General features: G+C 34.4%; 1 protein-coding gene across 1 annotated transcript in view; it reads left to right on the top strand.

Annotated features, from left to right (window-relative positions):
• TINAG (tubulointerstitial nephritis antigen) overlaps positions 1 to 17,409 on the top strand; it is an 83,963-nt gene extending 66,554 nt beyond the window's left edge. Inside the window, exons 10-11 of the mRNA XM_011960198.1 lie at positions 8,173 to 8,218; positions 17,049 to 17,409. Coding sequence (XP_011815588.1) covers positions 8,173 to 8,218; positions 17,049 to 17,183 — 181 coding nt within the window. The 3' untranslated portion in view covers positions 17,184 to 17,409. The remainder of the gene's footprint in view (positions 1 to 8,172; positions 8,219 to 17,048) is intronic.
• Positions 17,410 to 18,509: the final 1,100 nt, after the last annotated feature.

Raw genomic sequence — 18,509 nt, 5'->3', positions numbered from 1 at the left:
ATTAATATATCTTGCTCACTATCACTTGTTTTATCTTCCTATGGCTGCCTGCAATCCCTCTTTCTTCCAAAACTTTCACGATTTCTCTGTGAATGCATGAAAGCTGGCTCCTTACATTATTTGATGCTCTTCTCTTTCAGATATATGTTCATTTCCCCTGGCATCTTCTACAGATTATCGAAGGCCTATTATGCCTTTCCTCTTCACCACAGCTAGAAATGATTTTACTCTTTTCTGCCTTTTTCTAGTCCTAATTTTTATTGCTTGTGTTATTATCTGCTTCTAAGACGCTAGTGATAATTTAGCCACTTAAGCATATAATCTTGAAATGTTATTTAACCTTTTGAGTCTCAGTCACTTTATCTATGAAATATATAAATTGAATTAGAGTCTGATTGCTTTTGTGGGCCATGTGGTGTTGGCTACTCAACTCTACCATTAGCTGACATGGACAACATGCAATTAAATGATCATGGATATTCCATAAAATTTTATTAACAAAAACGGGCATCCCAGGGTAGATTTTGCCTGTAAACCATAGCTGGCCAACCCTTAGAGTATGCTATAATTTCTGAGTCTCCGTCCAGTACTAAGATTCTATGAGAAGGTAAAAAGCTATTTATATTCCTAACATCAAAGGGATAAAGTTTTCCCTTAAAGTTTCTCTTCATAAGATATTACCCTAGTCAATTATCATTGATCACGATATATGATTTTGGTCTTTGCTCTCTCTTTGCTCAGCACATGTCACATTGTTGTAGATGTGTAGATGTTTTAATGCATATTCCATCAGCATAGTAAATACAGAAGGACGGTTCTCTCAGTTCTACAGCAGGTCATTCTGACCAGAGTATGAACTGGGCACACACATTTATCAATTTTCTCCATACTTCTTTTCATAGGTCAAATTACATGTGATACTACACTTGTAATCTTCTTGCTTCCGGATACATCAGGATATAAGGAATATGGTAGGCATGGTATAGTGTTGTTTAGATAATTAACATTAGGTACACAGGATCATGTGTGATATTAATATTTTCATGCAAAAAATGCGATTTCATGAGCTATCATCTGCTCGTCAATCTGTGATAAAATTCGTAGCTTCTTGGCAGAACATATCGATAAAAGTACCTGCTCTTAGATATATTGAACCCTAGGTTGATTAACATTTGGCTCAAGTAGAAAATTAAGGGATGGTAGGGAATACCCACATTTCATTTTGCTTTCCCATGGAGTCTATTTTTATCCATCTTTGATGTAGCATTAATTAGCACTTTCTCATATTCAGTACCACTTCATTTACTAGGCATGAGCTTTTCTTAAAAATGAAGTTCCTAAGCATCTCAGGTAGAACATTTATAAGAAAATAAAAGCCTGCATATCTTTGCCTTATTCTTCCTGCAGTTATCTGCAGAACTAAGACTCTATCTGCAGTCTTACCTCTAAAAGCAAAATCCTATATCCAGTGTAGTCATATCATTGTTATTGACTTGAAGCCCATCTAGTGGTTTCTTTATCCTGGTAGCCTATCTGACTTTCATTTCCTTCATAAGAAGGGTTGGAGTTCCATATCAGGTTATATGATATATTTGCTCCTTGTTTTGCTCCAAAATTTCCTGTCCAAGTATGGTGTCCTGCATAAAATGTCTTTACATGTCCACTGTTTTAAAACTGTTTTTCTAAATCTGTCTGGATCTATATTCACTACTACAGAGGTTGTCTGCTCAGAAAACATGAATTTGAATCCCTGGTATCAGTCTGTTGGGTACATGCAGAGATCCCAGAAACAGCAAATCTTCCAAAATATTGCAACATTTTGGTCTGGGTCATTCTGCTACAGTGTAATATACCTACCATCATAATAAAACAAAACTATTTTTCTTTTTCTTCTAACTCCAGATTCTTACAAGGTTGTGAGGCTGGCTTTAAGGAATCCAATCTCTAAGCAAATGTGTTCTTACCATGTGAGTTAGGAAATAATTATTCTCATCACAGACGAATTCCTGTAGTGAAAGATTGCTTCAGAATTTCTTTTGGAAATTAGTTTTTCTTCGTTCTTAGGCTTATTGTTTGTCAGAAACACAGAAAACCCATTAATTTAAACGTTTATGTGTAGAGCCATATCAGCAGAGAAAATCCAAAAGAAGGTGAAGCAATTCTGTAACCACTGTCTTAGGCAATGATAAACTAACCTGATAATCAGAAACACATCTCTGTATAATATGAAGTATTATACAAATGTGTAATTGTACAAGTACATTACTACTTGAGGTGTACAAATGTGTACCTCAAGTAGTGCACATTTGATGTACCTATTCATTCAACTTTGAAATGCTGTTGCTAACTTCGACTCCTTCTCATCCCTTTCTTTCCATATAAATTGGCCAACAAATCATCACTTTTACCTTCTAAGTAGCTCTCAGACTTGTTCCCTCTTATTCATTCCCTCTGCCAAGATACTTCAATTCACTGGCTCAACAAATATCTATTTAGGGTCAACTATGTGAAAGCCATTTTCCTAGATGTTGAGGATACAACTGTTAAAAGAACAAACACCATTACTTTATGGGTCTCACATTCTTATTCAGAATTTCATTATTTCTTGCTTGAACTGCAAAATTAATCTTTTGCTTAGAGCCTGCTCTCCCTGGAGACTATATCCTATGCTAACACCAGAGCTGGATCATGTCACATTCCATATTCAAATGGCTCTTTATCACCAACTTTGTAAATGCCAAGTCTGGTAACCATGAATACTCTTGGAGGCCTGAGCCACACCTGCCTAACTTCATTCCCCACCACTCCCATCCCTTTCCTTCAGTCACACTGGACCAAGTGCTGCTCTTGGAATAGGCAAAGGTGAAGTTTTCATGGCTCTATGACTGCACCTGCTGGTTTTGCTGTAAATTCTACACTCCCGTGTCAAGAAGAAATTTCTACTCTACTCTGAAGAAAGTCATCTTTGCCTCTGTCACAGAGTTAATGTCTTCATCTGTTAACTTGTAGAAGTTTTCAAAATATGCTTCTTTTTTAAAGTGACACTTATATAATTCTATTTGTTTATATTCTTGTTTTTCATTCCTCAATATCACTCCCATTAGATTGACAGTTTCTTGAAAGCAAAAGATGTGTCTTTTTTGGGCTAACCAGTAATTTGTTGAAAAGAAGTAGAAATTAACAGCTGTAGTACACAGGAGAGATTCTGTGCTTACCTTAAAAGGGTTACTTATGGGAATACAAATATTGCTTTAATAAAGTTATATTTTCAGCCCTCTCTTATTTACGAGATCTAATCTGACTTCACTGGGTGTATGGGCCTCACTGGCAAAATCTTCCAAAACCAAGGAAAAGAAAAAAAAATCATTTAAAGTCATACACAAATTATTCTGTTCCAATAATTTTACTATCTAAGCATAACTTAAAATAGGGTTTAGAGAAGTTTAGTGTTTAGCACACTTATCTAAAAAGAACAATATCCCTTTTAAAAGGAGCATGCATGGAAATATTAATAACCACAGAAGTGCACGATCTTAAATCACTGTTTTATGAGTTTTAATACCTTACTCCGCAGGAACTTTATGGTCTTTCCATAAAGACTTTTCATATTATATATAAAAAAGTAGTGTTTCTGGAACTCATGAAAAGTGGGCATATAAAATCTGTCCTGAAGGAAGAGCTTAAATAATTATGTGCATTGAGTGAGAGATGGAAACCCAGTCTCAATTCAGGGAGACAGAAAGGCTCAGGCAGCACTCATGCATCCTTAGGGAACGTGGTAGATGGGCTAAGAGCTGCCCAGATTTTTTTTCAAAACCAGCGTATTCCCAGATATTACTAAATTTTGAGGGAAAATGGTGTTAATGGGTCTTAACAAATAATTGAAACAATTTGATGAAGTAGAAAAAATTCCAAAGAACCGTATTAAGTGGATTTCGTTGAGGAAAAACAAAAACAAAAACAAACAAACAAACAAAATAGCTAGTATTAAGATCTCTCAAACTTGGGAACCCACTATACTCACAAAGGTATAGAAATAACCTCGGTAGGCTGGGCGCAGTGGCTCACACCTGTAATCCCAGCCCTTTGGGAGGCCAAGGCAGAAGGATCACTTGAGGTCAGGAGTTCAAGACCAGCCTGGCCAACATGGTGAAACTCCATCTCTACTAAAAATACCAAAATTAGCTGGGTGCAGTGGCAATTGCCTGTAATCCCAGCTACTCGGGAAGCTGAGGTAGGAGAATCACTTGAACCTGGGAGGCAAAGTTTGCCGTGAGCCGATATCATGCCACTGCACTCCAGTCTAGGCAACAGAGTGAGACTGTGTCTCAAAAATAAATAAATAAATAAATAACCTCAATAAAGTAAGATTCTGGTCTGTCTAAACAAATGTTTGTAAATAATCTTCAGATGAAGAGGTAAATGTAAAAGGAAATAGAGTACACATAGTTATATTTAGAGCAAATATGAATATAATGAAGATCCTCATATCCTCAGAGACAGCCACTGACTTATAAGAGAACATTTGTGAAAATATATGCATCTTTCTAGAATTTTCAACCTGTTGGTATAACAGCAAGCAAAGGAATAGTACCACAATTTAGGAACATACATACATTAGGAAAAAAATGCCCTCAAGAAGATGGGAACTCTTTCCTGTAAGTGAATAAAATGAGTAGCCTTCTTGTTTTGCACTAGTTAACCTTTATTTTAGCTAAAATAAAGGTTTTAAGCACAGGAATTTGCTATAATGTCATTGGGGAACAACCCACAAATCTTTTTTTTTTTTTTTACAAGATCCCATTATTGCAACTCTATGAAATATGTGATTACCATCTTAGAAACTGTCTAGAGAAGATAGAGGAGAGAAGAGATAGCTGAAGGTTGCAGTGCAAATGTTAAATTCTGTGATGAATAGACTTTGCTCATCATTTGACACAGAGGCTGTAACATAGGTGAACTAACTGCACAATAGCTTCTGTGGTGGTATTTTCCATGTGTGATATTTTCTTTTCATTTGAATTTTTCATAAAGGTTAACACCTTTTGTTAATTTTTTTATACCAGTACTTTAGTCTCTGAAACTATTAGACTCAGTTACCTTACTTTCCTTTTCCTCTGTCACCTCTAGTCAATGACTTGGATAATTGCTTTGGCTGCCCATTTTGAGAAAGCATATAACAATCTGAACGCTGCTATTCTCTCTGGGTTTAGAATGACTGGTGTTTTAAATGAGTATCTTAAAATTATATATAATAAACACGTTTCTTGAAAAGAAACTTAGAGCAACTCTAAAGAGCTGAAGACTTGCAAGGATTGTTGTTGTCTTTTACATCATTGAAATTATTGTTTGGAAAATTGTAACAATATATATAGAAACATAATGAAAAATAACGGCAGCTGAACAAAAGTAAAAGTAATAGTTCGTACTTCTTGAAAGTTTCCATATTAAGGGATTTTATTTCACTTTTCATTTATTCAGTAATACTAAAATAATAAAAAGTATACACTACATTCTGAAGTTCCTCTTCTCCTTTGTATGACTTTTCTATTTCTTCTTCTTCCCATGCACCATCCACAATACACTGAGCTCAAGAAGTCTGAAAGATCTTATAAAGTAGGAAGGAAAGCTTTATCACTTTGCTTTATCCTCTTTTTAAGTACTCTTAAAGTGTTTTATAGAAATACAAACTTTTTGTAAAATAGCTCTTTGAGGTTTTAATGACAAGCCTGACTTGCCCCTTTCCCATCTCCAGCCTCAGCTGAGTCCAGTGTAGTAGTTGAGCTTGGACAGACCCAAGGGAGAGAGAACAAATTATACTCAATTGCTACTTGTCTGTTTTGTTCAAGGCTTCGTTACTGAGTCCAGCTTGTCATGCCTGAACCCTTCCTTCGTGATTGGGAGTTCTTTTGTAGGAGGCTCCACGGTGGCTTAAGCAGGACTGTCTCTACCTTCTCACCATACCTGGTGGGATCTCAGATATTGGGTCCCTCCTGTGCCTCTAACCTTAGAGTTAAATGATCCCTTAGATTCTTCTGATTTAGTCTTGGATTTTGTATTTTGCATGAATAGCTAACATAAATGATAACCAGACCACCTGCAAGGAAGTTTGATTGAGTGGTAAAGTCTTTCTGAAATTGTTATGACAGCTTTTATAAATGGGTAGAAAATGAGTGCTTGAAGATATTAGATGTGATCTACTACTTGAAGAAGGTAATGGACTTTGAATATTTTGGGGCACTTAGGATTGGTAAAGTTTTTTCAGTGGTGATGGCTGTTTAAAGAAAAGTTACAAGAACATAAATGCAATTATAAAACTGGAAAATGTCTTCGGAAATTGAACCAGTTTCAACTTACATAGTTAACCACCCAGAACATTTGGAGCACTGTACCCTTGTATGCAGCAGAGAATAAAATGAGATGGCAGTCAGTGCAAATACTACTCCTAGTCTCTATCGGAAACAGGAGAAAGCAAAATTATTCTTTAGTGTTTTTGCACACCCCAAATCACTTTTTCTTCCCTCACCCTCATGCCAAAGGATCCAAATACATTATATGATTAATATGATTTGTGTGTGTGTGTGTGTGTGTGTGTGTGTGTCACAAGAGCCCTACCGTAAACTTGTCATCTTTAGGCAATACCTCCATGCTGTGATGCCATCATTCTATTCTGTACCCTATTAAAAATAGCCTTCTGCAAACTGACCATGTTGGAAATTTGTATCTCTCCTAGGTATGTTTGTTTTGTAATGGCAGACCATAGTTTAGCTTAAAGGAACCCAGCTGTTGGAATTTTGAATATTAGGTTTAGTTAATGGGGTAATATGTAGGCAGAATTAATTATGCACTCATAATTCACCAAATTACATGAAAGTAAGTACACACTGCAAATGGGGCCTATAAGTCTGTAAAAGAAAATCAGTACAATGTATTAAGAAGAATGTGAGACTTGGAGTCTTGGCTCAACACTTCCCAGTGTATGATATTGGACAAGTCTCCATTATCTCGGTAAATAAAACAGGTTAATAATACCTACTTCTCTGGATTTAATCATGAGGAAAAATGAAATCATGCAGGTTTAGGTCTTTTATGAGCTGTTAAGTGCTATATTCAGAATGGACCAGTAGTGGGAATATAAGCTTCTGTATTCATACACACATGTGTTTACAAAAATTCTACGTTAGGCACAAAGCCACTTTATAAAATAATATGTATATATAAATATTTTTACATAAACTCCGTCTTCTACAAAATTGTCTGTGTTTCCATTATGGTTTATAACAGTAGTCCTAGAAATGTTTAGTTTATGTCATTTAAAGTAGAGTGGTAGATTTGTTTGGTAGAGTTTCAAGGGACTAGACATAAAGAGGACAAGTATTTTTATCAATTTATGACTTTTAATTTCTTCTGTAATATGGCTGTACCTTCTTTTTTATTTTTTTAATTTAATGTTAATTTTTCTTTTTTTATTATTATACTTTAAGTACTGGGGTACATGTGTGGAATGTGCAGGTTTGTTACATAGGTATACACGTGCCACGGTGGTTTGCTGCACCCATCAACCAGTTATCTACATTAGGTATTTCTCCTAATGATATCCCTCCCCTAGCCCCCAACCCCAAACAGACCCTGATGTGTGATGGTCCCTTCCCTGTGTCCATGTGTTCTCATTGTTCAATTCTCACTTATGAGTGAGAACATGTAGTGTTTGGTTTTCTGTTCCTGTGTTAGTTTGCTGAGAATGATGGTTTCCAGCTTCATCCATGTCCCTGCAAAGGACATGAACTCATCTTTTTTTATGGCTGCATAGTATTCTATGGTGTATATGTGCCACATTTTCTTTATCCAGTCTATCAAGGATAAGTATTTTTTAAGTTCTTTTAAAAATTTTGTTCCCCAGTTGCCTTAGTATTTCTCTCCTGTGATCAATGAGTTTGATTTCAAGCCATTTATATACAGATGAGTCTGTTCTGTGCACATAAATAACGTTATGGTAAAGAAGAAAACTATACAAGTACATTTCTGTAGGGCAATAGTGATATTTCCATTGTGAAACAGGATGGGACAGAGAGAAAACACAAAATATGTAGGAATGACAATAATCTGCATTCTCTCAAGAAGCAAACCAAACGTTTTAACCATACCAATCTTTATTATTGTTATTAATTGTAGATGGGGCACACTGAGAGGAGCACAAGGGCAGAAAGAAAAATTTTGGGTATGTATCTCTTTCCAGTTGAATTCCTGCTCTGAAGTGAATATGTTTGAATCTTCTGTTCCTCTGCCTGCTTTGTATTATTTAGTCACATCCTCAGTTGTGTAATATTGTTGATAACATCAGTGTTTTCACCAGCACAAAACTCATTATAAACATTTATATTGTATGTATAGTTTTCCTCAACTCCTAGTATTTCAAATTATAAAAGAAAAATCAGTGTTTATTTTTCCCCAAGTTGAGAATCAACAGGGTAACTTTTTGTTCTATTATCTTCTATATTAAACTTACAGTATTGATTAAACTTCCCTCATATATATTTATATGGCAATGAACTTGACACTTTTGTTATGTTAGTATATATATCCTATAGGTTAAGGCTTTTTTTTTTCTTTTTGCCAATTATAACATACACATGTGTCTTTACTCAGAAAGAACCAATATCTAGTCTCAAAATAACAGAAAGTTTCAGGCAAGAAACTATTTGAAGAAGATTGGAACATATTATATCAAATATTCAGTTTATTACAACAAGCTGGTCAATTATCCAAAGTCCTAATATTATATACCTTTTTATACAGATAGAATAAAGTCTAGAGGGTAATACTTACCATGGAATTTAAATTTAAATGTACACACTAGAGGGCATATTTTGGCTTACAAAACACTAGGTGCTAGAACTTGTACTCATCAGAATGACTCTTGGTATATTTTTTCATAAGACACTCACAGAATTCAATCACCCAATTATGTGTTCATACCTTATATTTGTGTTGTTGATATATGGAGGTATTATGTTTTTAAGTAGAAGAGTTCTTCTTTATAGTTAAACTGAGCTTTTAAAAATTAATTTTTCTCATTAAAATAAAATAATTAGTAGCCAACAATCAACATTAATGTCCAACAGTTAAAAAAAATAAGTTATATACTAGGATATGTTATTTGAATACCTATTATTAAGTTGCTGCATAGGATTTTTATTAAATAAATTTGAACAGTTATTTAATCTTATAACAATGTAATATTTAGAGACAAAACCAAGTTCTTTGATTAATGTATTTAACTCACAACAGTTCTTAGCATATAGCACTTGGTGGCCATTTGCTGAGTGAATATGAACGAATGTGCAGAGGAAAACGTTTTGTGATCCCTTCATCCTCGTCCTGATCATTCCCACCCTAGAGCCATAGCTCTAGGTAGTGTACACGTGTACACACACACACACTCACTGAGTATGATTATGTACTCACTCATTTTCATATATTTAACCCATACATGTACACTATCCCTTTTAAGTACATTGTTGTACTTACTATCAATTCTGAATTTACTACTTATCAAACATCTTCAAAGAAAATTTTATTTCATGGGGCTAGGGGTAATATTTCTTTCTGCTGTGATTTGTTTGATAAATTGTTGAATGTGAGCAGTAGAAATATAAGAATCAGACTAAAATTTATAATATTTTGCACATTAGTTGAGGCTTTTTTCTCTACTAAACTGTGTTCTCCTCATAAGTCAGGATCATATTTGACTTATTTACCAATGTATGTCAAGGGTAAAGTATTGTGATTGGTACATAGTGAGAATATAAACAATACTCATTGAATGAGCAAATGAATAACTTTATGCATTCAGGAAAAGCTAATCAAGTAATTAAAATAATTTTATTTTTTATAAAACATACTAGTGGTTTAATTAAAATATGAAATCTTTAAGTACTGTTGTACCATTTTGTAAAGAATTGTGAAAGGTCTGAGATATTATCCCACAGATATAGATGATATAGGTATAGTTATAGATATAGACGTAGCTAGAGATATAACGCCTGGGTCAGAAGTAAAGAATTCTTAACAGATACTCATAACTAGACCGACAACCAGCGTCATATAGCAGCATGCATCCCCCACACCTTAGTCCTGCAGTGACGTGGTGAGAGTCAATCAAATTTGTCTACACAGGTAGCAGTTCATATCTCATAAATGAGGGATGAGGAACAATAGATTTTCTCCATTTGTTTACAGGAGAGAGACAAGCAGATTCCTCCTTTTCCAACAGGAAGGAAAAATCTTTCATTCCATTATGATGAGTTGAAGAGGATTCTACGTTCTCATCGTAAACTTTAGGAACATAAACATATCTTTCCAAGGGCCAGATAAACAGCAGATAAAGTCTCCAGATGATGGGCTGCATCTCTTTTGAGACGTAAATACCGAAGGAGATAATGTCCCCATACTTCTGACACCTTACAGCTTACTTTAGGACCTTGTCTCTGCTCTCTTTGAACCTCTAGAAGAGATAAAAGAAGTTTTGTTATCCCTTCAGATCAGATCATTAAGCTAAATGAACGGCTACATATCTAATTCTCCAGGTATGCGAAGAGTAGAATATTTTTAGGAGAAGTGAAATAAAACATTCCCTATCCTTATATTATATACAATGTTTTGTGGGTCAGGGAAGCAGAAACTTTATTCAAGAGCACTGAGAAATCTAGGAAAGTTTTATTTCTTCACAATTATATATGGATGTTTCAAAGTATTTACAAATAGTCCTATGACATAAACCTATTTTTATAATAAAAATATTGGATGTCTCTCACTACTAGGTAAAATGTAATAGATAGGAGCAAGCCACAGATTCTACTACATAAGTAGAAAATATCAGGATTTTTCCAAAATTTTATTTTTAAAAAAATGAGAGTGCTAAATCTGGAGAAAATTTTTTGGCCTAAGAGTATTTGGTAGGTTTGGGCATAAAGTGAGGACTGGGTTTGTAATAGGCATGCTATGATTTGTTTGAGTTAAATGAGACAAGTGAAGCACAAAGATGTGACCAGCAACCAAGTGAAAAATATTATCAATGGAAGCAATAGATGATACTTTAGATGCAGACTTTAAAATAACCATTATTTTAAAAAATTAATAAAAATCTAGATGGGGAATTTCAATCTATAATTAGTTCAGCCATTGTGAAAGAGTGTGGCAATTCCTCAAGAATCTAGGACCAGAAATAACATTTGACCCAGCAATCTCATTACTGGGTATACACCCAAAGGATTATAAATCATTTCATTATAACGACACATGCACACACATGTTTATTGCAGCACTGTCGACAGTAGTGAAGACTTGGAACCAATCCATATGCTAATCAATGATAGACTAGATAAAGAAAATGTGGCACATATGCACTATAGAATACTATGCAGCCATAAAAAAAGATGGGCTTATATACTTGGCAGGGACGTGAATGAAGCTGGAAACCGTCATTCTCAGCAAACTAACACACGAACAGAAAAACAAACACTGCATGTTCTCACTCATAAGTGAGAGTTGAACAATGAGAACACATGGACACAGGGAGGGGAACATCACACACTGAGGCCTGTTCGGGGGTGGGGGACTAGGGGAGGGATAGCATTAGGAGAAATACCTAACGTAGATGACTGGTTGATGGGTGCAGCCAACCACCATGGCACGTGTATACCTACGTAACAGACTTGCACATTCTGCACATGTATCCCAGAACTTAAATTATAATAAAAAATGAGTTCCTGAATTCATGAATGCAAACATGGCAAGAAAATCACACTCAAACATTTCATGATCAAACAGTTGAAGATTAAAACAAACACAAATTTAAAAACAGTCACTATTTAAAATGAGACATTACTCTCAAAAAAAGCAGCACTGACTAACAGCTGGCATTTCAACAACAACAATATAAAAGGAAGGTAGAAGACTACAAAATGACATTGTTAAAGTGCTGGATAAAATAATAATATTGATAATGATGATGAAGATAACGTGCCAACATTGAATTTTATACATGGTGACATTTTTCTTCAAAATAAATACAAAACTAAGACTTTTTAGACAAACAAAAGCTCAAATAACACAGTTCCAAAAAAACATACACCAAAAGTTACAGAAAAGAAAGTAGGCAAATATTTAAATACGTCTCAGTATCTCATAGAAATAGCAGCTAAAAATAAGTAAAGGTATGAAAGATTGAAAAAAACTATTAGCCAGCTTTATGTCATTGAAATTCATAGATTATTACATATAAATATTGATGAATATACATTCTCTTTAAGTACATATGAAATTATTTGCCAATATTGACCACATACTGGTCCATAGCGCAAGTTCAATAAATTTTAAGAATTGAAATTGTACAGAATATACAACGATGAAACTTTTGTTATTTAGCTAAAGCAGTACTGAATGTAATAGAAAATGCATGCATTGAAAAAGAAGAAAGTTTGAAATTGATGCACGTATTTTTTAAAAGGTTGAAAAGAATAATTCAATAAACTGAAAAATTTAAACCAATGATAAAATGAAAGAAATAATAAACAGAAGAGCAAAAAAAAAAAAAAGTAAAAGAAAGCAGACATATTATAATATATGAAAATCAACAAAACAAAGAGTTGATTCTTTGCAAAGAAAGATTAAATGTCTAGGAAGACTGAAAAAGAAACGAGGAGAGACAAATTACCATAGAAATGAAAAAAGAGAACGTTGCTGCAGATTCAATAGATATTAAGTAGGTAATAAGAGGATATAATTAAAAAGTTACACCAATATAATTGAAAATATAGATGAAATTGATAAATTTATTGGAAAACAAAACTTATCAAAAACCCACACAGTATGAAAATATCCTAAACAGTTGTGGAACAATTTGAAAAATAATTGAGCCTATTTAAATTATTCTCACAGAGGAACTCAGGCTCAAAAGGCTTCACTGGTGAATTTTTCCAAATATTTAAGGAATAAATGAAACGAATTTTACAACAAATCCTTTCAGGGAATAGGAAATAAGGAACAGTTGCTTCCAAACTTATTTTATGAAGCAGTAACACTGATACCAAAACTTGTTTAAGATGAGACAAAAAAGAAAAATTGTAGGCTAATATCTCTCATGAGCATAAAATTCCAAACAAAATATTACAATTAAGAAATATATAAAAGGGATAACACTCCATAAGTGAAACTTACATTAGGAATGCAAAGTTGGTTTCAAGTACTAAAATCAACCAATATAGTTCATCAAATTATGAGAGTTAAGGAGAAAAAAACACCACACCTGGCTAATTTTTGTATTTTTGGTAGTGACTGGTTTCACCATGTTGTCCAGGCTGGTCTTAAACTCCTGACTTCCGGTGATCCACCCACCTCTGCCTCCCAAAGTGCTGGGATTACAGACGTGAGCCACCGAACCCGGCTTGAATAACTTAATTGGTGCAGAAAATGCATTAATAAAATTCAGCACTTAACTGTTCTATTAATGTGTAACAAACTATCACAGGTTTAGCAGATTGAAACAACATACATTTATTATCGCAGGGTTTCTGTGGGTCAGAATTCCAGCGAACCCAGCTGGATCCTCTGCTCATGATCTCACAAGGATGCCATCAAAGCGTTGTCTGAGTTGTGTTCCTTTCTGGAGCTTACGACCCTCTTCTAGGGTCACGTGGTTGTTGGTAGATTTGTTTTTTTGGTTGTAGGTCCAAGTCCCCGTTTTCTTGCTGACTGAGGATATTCTCAGATCTTAGAGGATGCCTGAAGTTCCATCCATGTGGCTCCCTCACACAGAGTTTTACAGATCCTCTCTCAACAGAGTACCTTACATCTTCAAGACCATTAGGGAAAACAAAATTTCTGACTTCTAAATCTGCTTTTAAGGGGCTCCGTGAGCCATATTTGGTTCACAAGCCATGGTTTGGCAATGCATAGGTCACAGAAACTTTATATACATATGGAAAAAAAAAAAAAACCCTAGATCCCTTCGTTACTAAATACAGACAAAAACAATTTGAGATGGAGCAGAGACCTAAATGTCATTGCAAAACAATAAAGTTTCTCAAAGAAAACATACACAAATATGTTTTGTGATATCTATTAGAAAACGATTTCTTAAATAGGGCACAAAATCAACTTTTTAAGAATAAATTATCAGACTATATTAAAATAAGAACAACTATTTAAAAGACAGTGATATCTATTAGAAAACTTTCTTAAATCGGGCACAAAATCAACTTTTTAAGACTGAATTATCAGACTACATTAAAATAAGAACAACTATTTAAAAGACAGTATTATAAGAAAAAGAAAAATGTATCTATAACTATCTATGTATCTGGAAAGATATCTGCCAGGTCCTCACATATACAATACATAGACATTCTTACAAATACATAGGAAGACCAAGGTAACTCAATAAAACAAAACTCTTAAACAGAAACTTTAGATAAAGGGGATATCCAAATGGCCTGAACAGCCATGTGAAAAGGTGGTCAATGTTACTAATTATCAAGGAAATGCAAATTAAGACCACAATGAAATATCACTTCATATACACTAAGTGAGCTAAAATTAAAAGGATTGATAATATCCAGCATAGATGAGGATTTGGAATAAATAGAATCTTACACTACTGATACATGTGTAAATGGAGCAGCTACTTATGTTCATCATGTTTATCACCAGGAGAGTGAATAAACTGTGGTATAGTCACACAATGAAAGTAAACAGTAATAAGATGAATTAATTTCTTACATATGCCAAACATAGATGAATCCCAGAAACATTATTTTGAGCTAAAAAAAAAAAGTCAACCTCAATATATTTTGCATTATTCCATTGTTGTAAAGATCAATTATAGGAAAACCTGATGGGGAGGGGAGGGTGAATGGATGTTGACAGGAAGGCAACATGGTGGACCTTCTGGGGTGCTATAAATGGTTAATATCTTAATCTAAGTGGAGATTACATGAAAATAAACTTCATCAACACATGTATAAATTTACTAAATTGTATACTTAAGATTAATACACTTTACACATGTGACTGTATCATGTATCTCAATACAAAAGATAAAAAGTTAAATCTTTAGAAATTTTCTCCCCTGCATTGCCATCATTTCCTTTATAATGAAATACAAACAAATGTAGGCATTTGGAAGAAACAAACAAAATAAATGCTGAAATAGAAGAAATGAGAGTAGGAAGATGCAAACCTATGGTTGGCTCTCATTAGCACATAAATTCATATTTGCTTATACAATCTTTATATACCTTTCCCATATTTACCAGGAATGTAATTATGAAATTTTGGATGGTAATAATCTTCAGACATTCCAGTGAGAATGGGCACAGTGTTATATATCATATTTGCAAGAATTTGCAAATATTACTATTCCTAGCCATTTGTTAGGTTGTGACTAATTTTATTTGATATATAGATATAGATATGTGAACTGACTAAAAAATATGAAAATTGGCATTTAGCATATTTCACTAGTGCTAGAACTCTCATGCACATTGATGCTGTTTCTGTCTCAGCTATTCAAAGTCCATTTCATCTTTGAATTAATAAATTGAATTTATAATTTTAGACATAGTTTTGAGAGTGCTCCTTTAAACTATCAGGGTTGATTAAGGAGCAAAGAGCCAAATCTTAAAAAGAAATGCTGATTAAAAATTGACTATTTCTTAAGGTTGATGTCATGACAATTTCTGATGCTGAGTCAATCTGCCCCTCTCTTACATTGTAGAAAACAGTGAAAGCTCAATTCGACACCTTATGCCTTGAGAATATTTTCTTAGTCACAGTGTAAGGTAAATAGGAGGTGAATGTGAGAGCTGTTGAGATGAAGCCGCTAATTTACTGGGCTTTTCTGCTGCATTTGGTTGTGGAACTAACTCCCTTCTGTGTGTCCTTTGGCCTTTATGATATTTTTCATGTACTCCATTGATATTTTAGCTCCATCACACACTTATTCATTCAAGCTTTTAAACCAGGAGTCATTTTGGACTTACTCCAACCATCCAACCATTTTGCATTTTAGAAAGAGGAATTTAAAAACAAATCTAATTCCTGTTGATTTTACTTTCTGAAGATTTCTCAAGTATTTTATTTTCTCTTATCCAGTTGAATTATTACAGGAGTCTACTAGCTAGTCACTCTGCCTCTTGTCTCTACCCTCTTAAATCTATCCACTTCATATCATATAGGATAATGTAATCACAGCATGAATTTGCCCACCTCTCTTTTCTGCTGGAATCAACTCAATGGCTTGTCATCGTCTTTCCTGTTATTGTCTCATTATGGATGTTCTTTCCTCCCCTTCCAGCCTCATAACCTACCATTCTGCTTCTGTCTCATGATCTAATTATAACAATTTTATTGCTTCATTTCACTACTTCATGCTATTTCATGCTTTGGTGTTTATGCTTTTACTGTTTCCCTTTACTTGGATCTCCCTCCGTTTATATCTGGTGAATTTATTTTCAGGCTTTAATATGCATCCCATGTGACACTGCTTCAACAGTGTCTTCCCTGAACCATCCAAGTAAATGAGATGCCCTTTCTCTGACCTCAAAAATACCCTGTACCTATTTCCACCTTAGCACTTGCCTTATGTTGGTCATTCTTCATTAGATTAGAAACTTCCTGAACATAAGTTAATGTGTTATTTATCTTTGGTCTTCCAGCACCTAGCACAGGCTGTTGTTCACATAGTAGACACTCCATAACTGCAGCTTGCATGACATCTTCTGATGTGGCATTTCAAAAGCTCATGCATATGTTACCTTAGTACTCTGGGAAACTCAGAAGAGTCATATCAATTCTGGCTATTGCCAACATGCCTGCATATTAGTGTAACTGATACATAATACAACCATTATTTAAAAATAGGTAGGTTCTTGATAATTATAGTCTATGATAAATCAAAGACATTTAAAGTGACAAATGAGTTTCCCATGGCTTTTTTTTTTTTTAATACCTAAGTATGTTTCTCAACATTTTTGTTTGTTTTTCTGCAGATTGCTGCCAATTCCTGGGGAAAGTCATGGGGAGAGAATGGCTATTTCAGAATTCTTCGAGGAGTAAATGAGTCTGACATTGAAAAGTTGATTATCGCAGCTTGGGGCCAACTGACAAGTTCTGATGAACCATAACGTATCATTAAATTTCCATAAGGCCATGCCTTTAAGTAACCCCCTAAATTGAAGTTTAGCAATATGACATTCTTGGTGACAGTGGAATCTTTGTCTCTTCACCGTGTTAACATAATCTATCTATTTTCTTATTTTCCCCCTGGTCTATGCTTCTGCTTCCTTCATATTACTGAGCATAAAAAACACCAATAAAGGACAGCAGAGTGCCTAAGTGCCTTTAAAGTTCCCAGGTTGCCTCATTTTTCTGTCATGATGGTGTCCCTTTTGCCTTTAATTGTTCACAAACAGTGTGATGGCATATGTCTTAACAGTTTTTAGCATTCATTTGTAGAAATGGTGTGGTTTCTCTCTTTGATCAATGAGGATCTTAGACAACAAAAAGCAAATTAGAATTTCAGCAACTTGCCATCTTTATAACTTTCTTTTCATCCAAATAACACTTTCGTAGTTCAAGCCTTGCTTATGTTTTGTTTAAGCAGTGGAGATAGATTATAAGTTGTTTATCTCAATAACTTAACATTTTGTTTCCTCTCATTTGCCTAAACCTACCTCATAATCTGTTCACAAAATGAAAAGCAACTCTCCACAGGAGATAACTACTCTCTGCTGTACTCTGCAATGGCCTGTGAGGTGGAGATGTTAAGTAATGGAAAAGCTTGGAGGCTAACAATAGAAGTACAGTTCTGACATACACACAGCCCTGTTTTTGGAAGCTGGTATATTTTATGTAAAGTCTATTAAAATCAGCTGCAAAACAATATTTGGAAAGATAACAAAAGATTTACCACCCCAAAACAGCAACATGATGCCATGATTCAGAAAGAACGTATGTACACTTTTATCATAAATATACTTTTATCACAGTTCACTGCTTGAAATTCTAAAAAGCAAGCTAAATTGGCACTCATTTGCATGTAATTTTTAGTTCTGTATAGTCAGAGAAACAAAAATAGCATCATAGCAATGGTTGAGAAAGGAGATAATCTTTTAATAACTCACTGACATCTTAAATGGAAAACTAATAAACGCAGAAGCAAAGCTGATCAGTAAGTGAACACAATTGATTATAATTATAAGGGTGAGCTCTCCATGGCCTGAATTTCTGGTCACTATCGTCTTAATTTTGATCATTGGGATATTTGTTCTGTTATTGTGTCCAAAGATACCCTGATTAGAGAAGCTAGACATGATGAAAATGTGAGGGAATGGAGCACAGAAAGGTGAAGTGTTGTTGCGATTGTTGACTTCTTCATTAATCACTGTAGCTTTATCAGAAGCAGCATTTAGTCACTTGGTTCTCCCCTAGAAAATATGCATGAAGGTGAG

Source organism: Colobus angolensis, unplaced genomic scaffold (assembly GCF_000951035.1).
Source record: "Colobus angolensis palliatus isolate OR3802 unplaced genomic scaffold, Cang.pa_1.0 Scaffold51, whole genome shotgun sequence".
NCBI classification, from domain to species: domain Eukaryota; kingdom Metazoa; phylum Chordata; class Mammalia; order Primates; family Cercopithecidae; genus Colobus; species Colobus angolensis.
The sequence above is the reverse complement of the archived record's forward strand: the minus strand, read 5'-3'. Positions and strand labels throughout refer to the sequence as shown.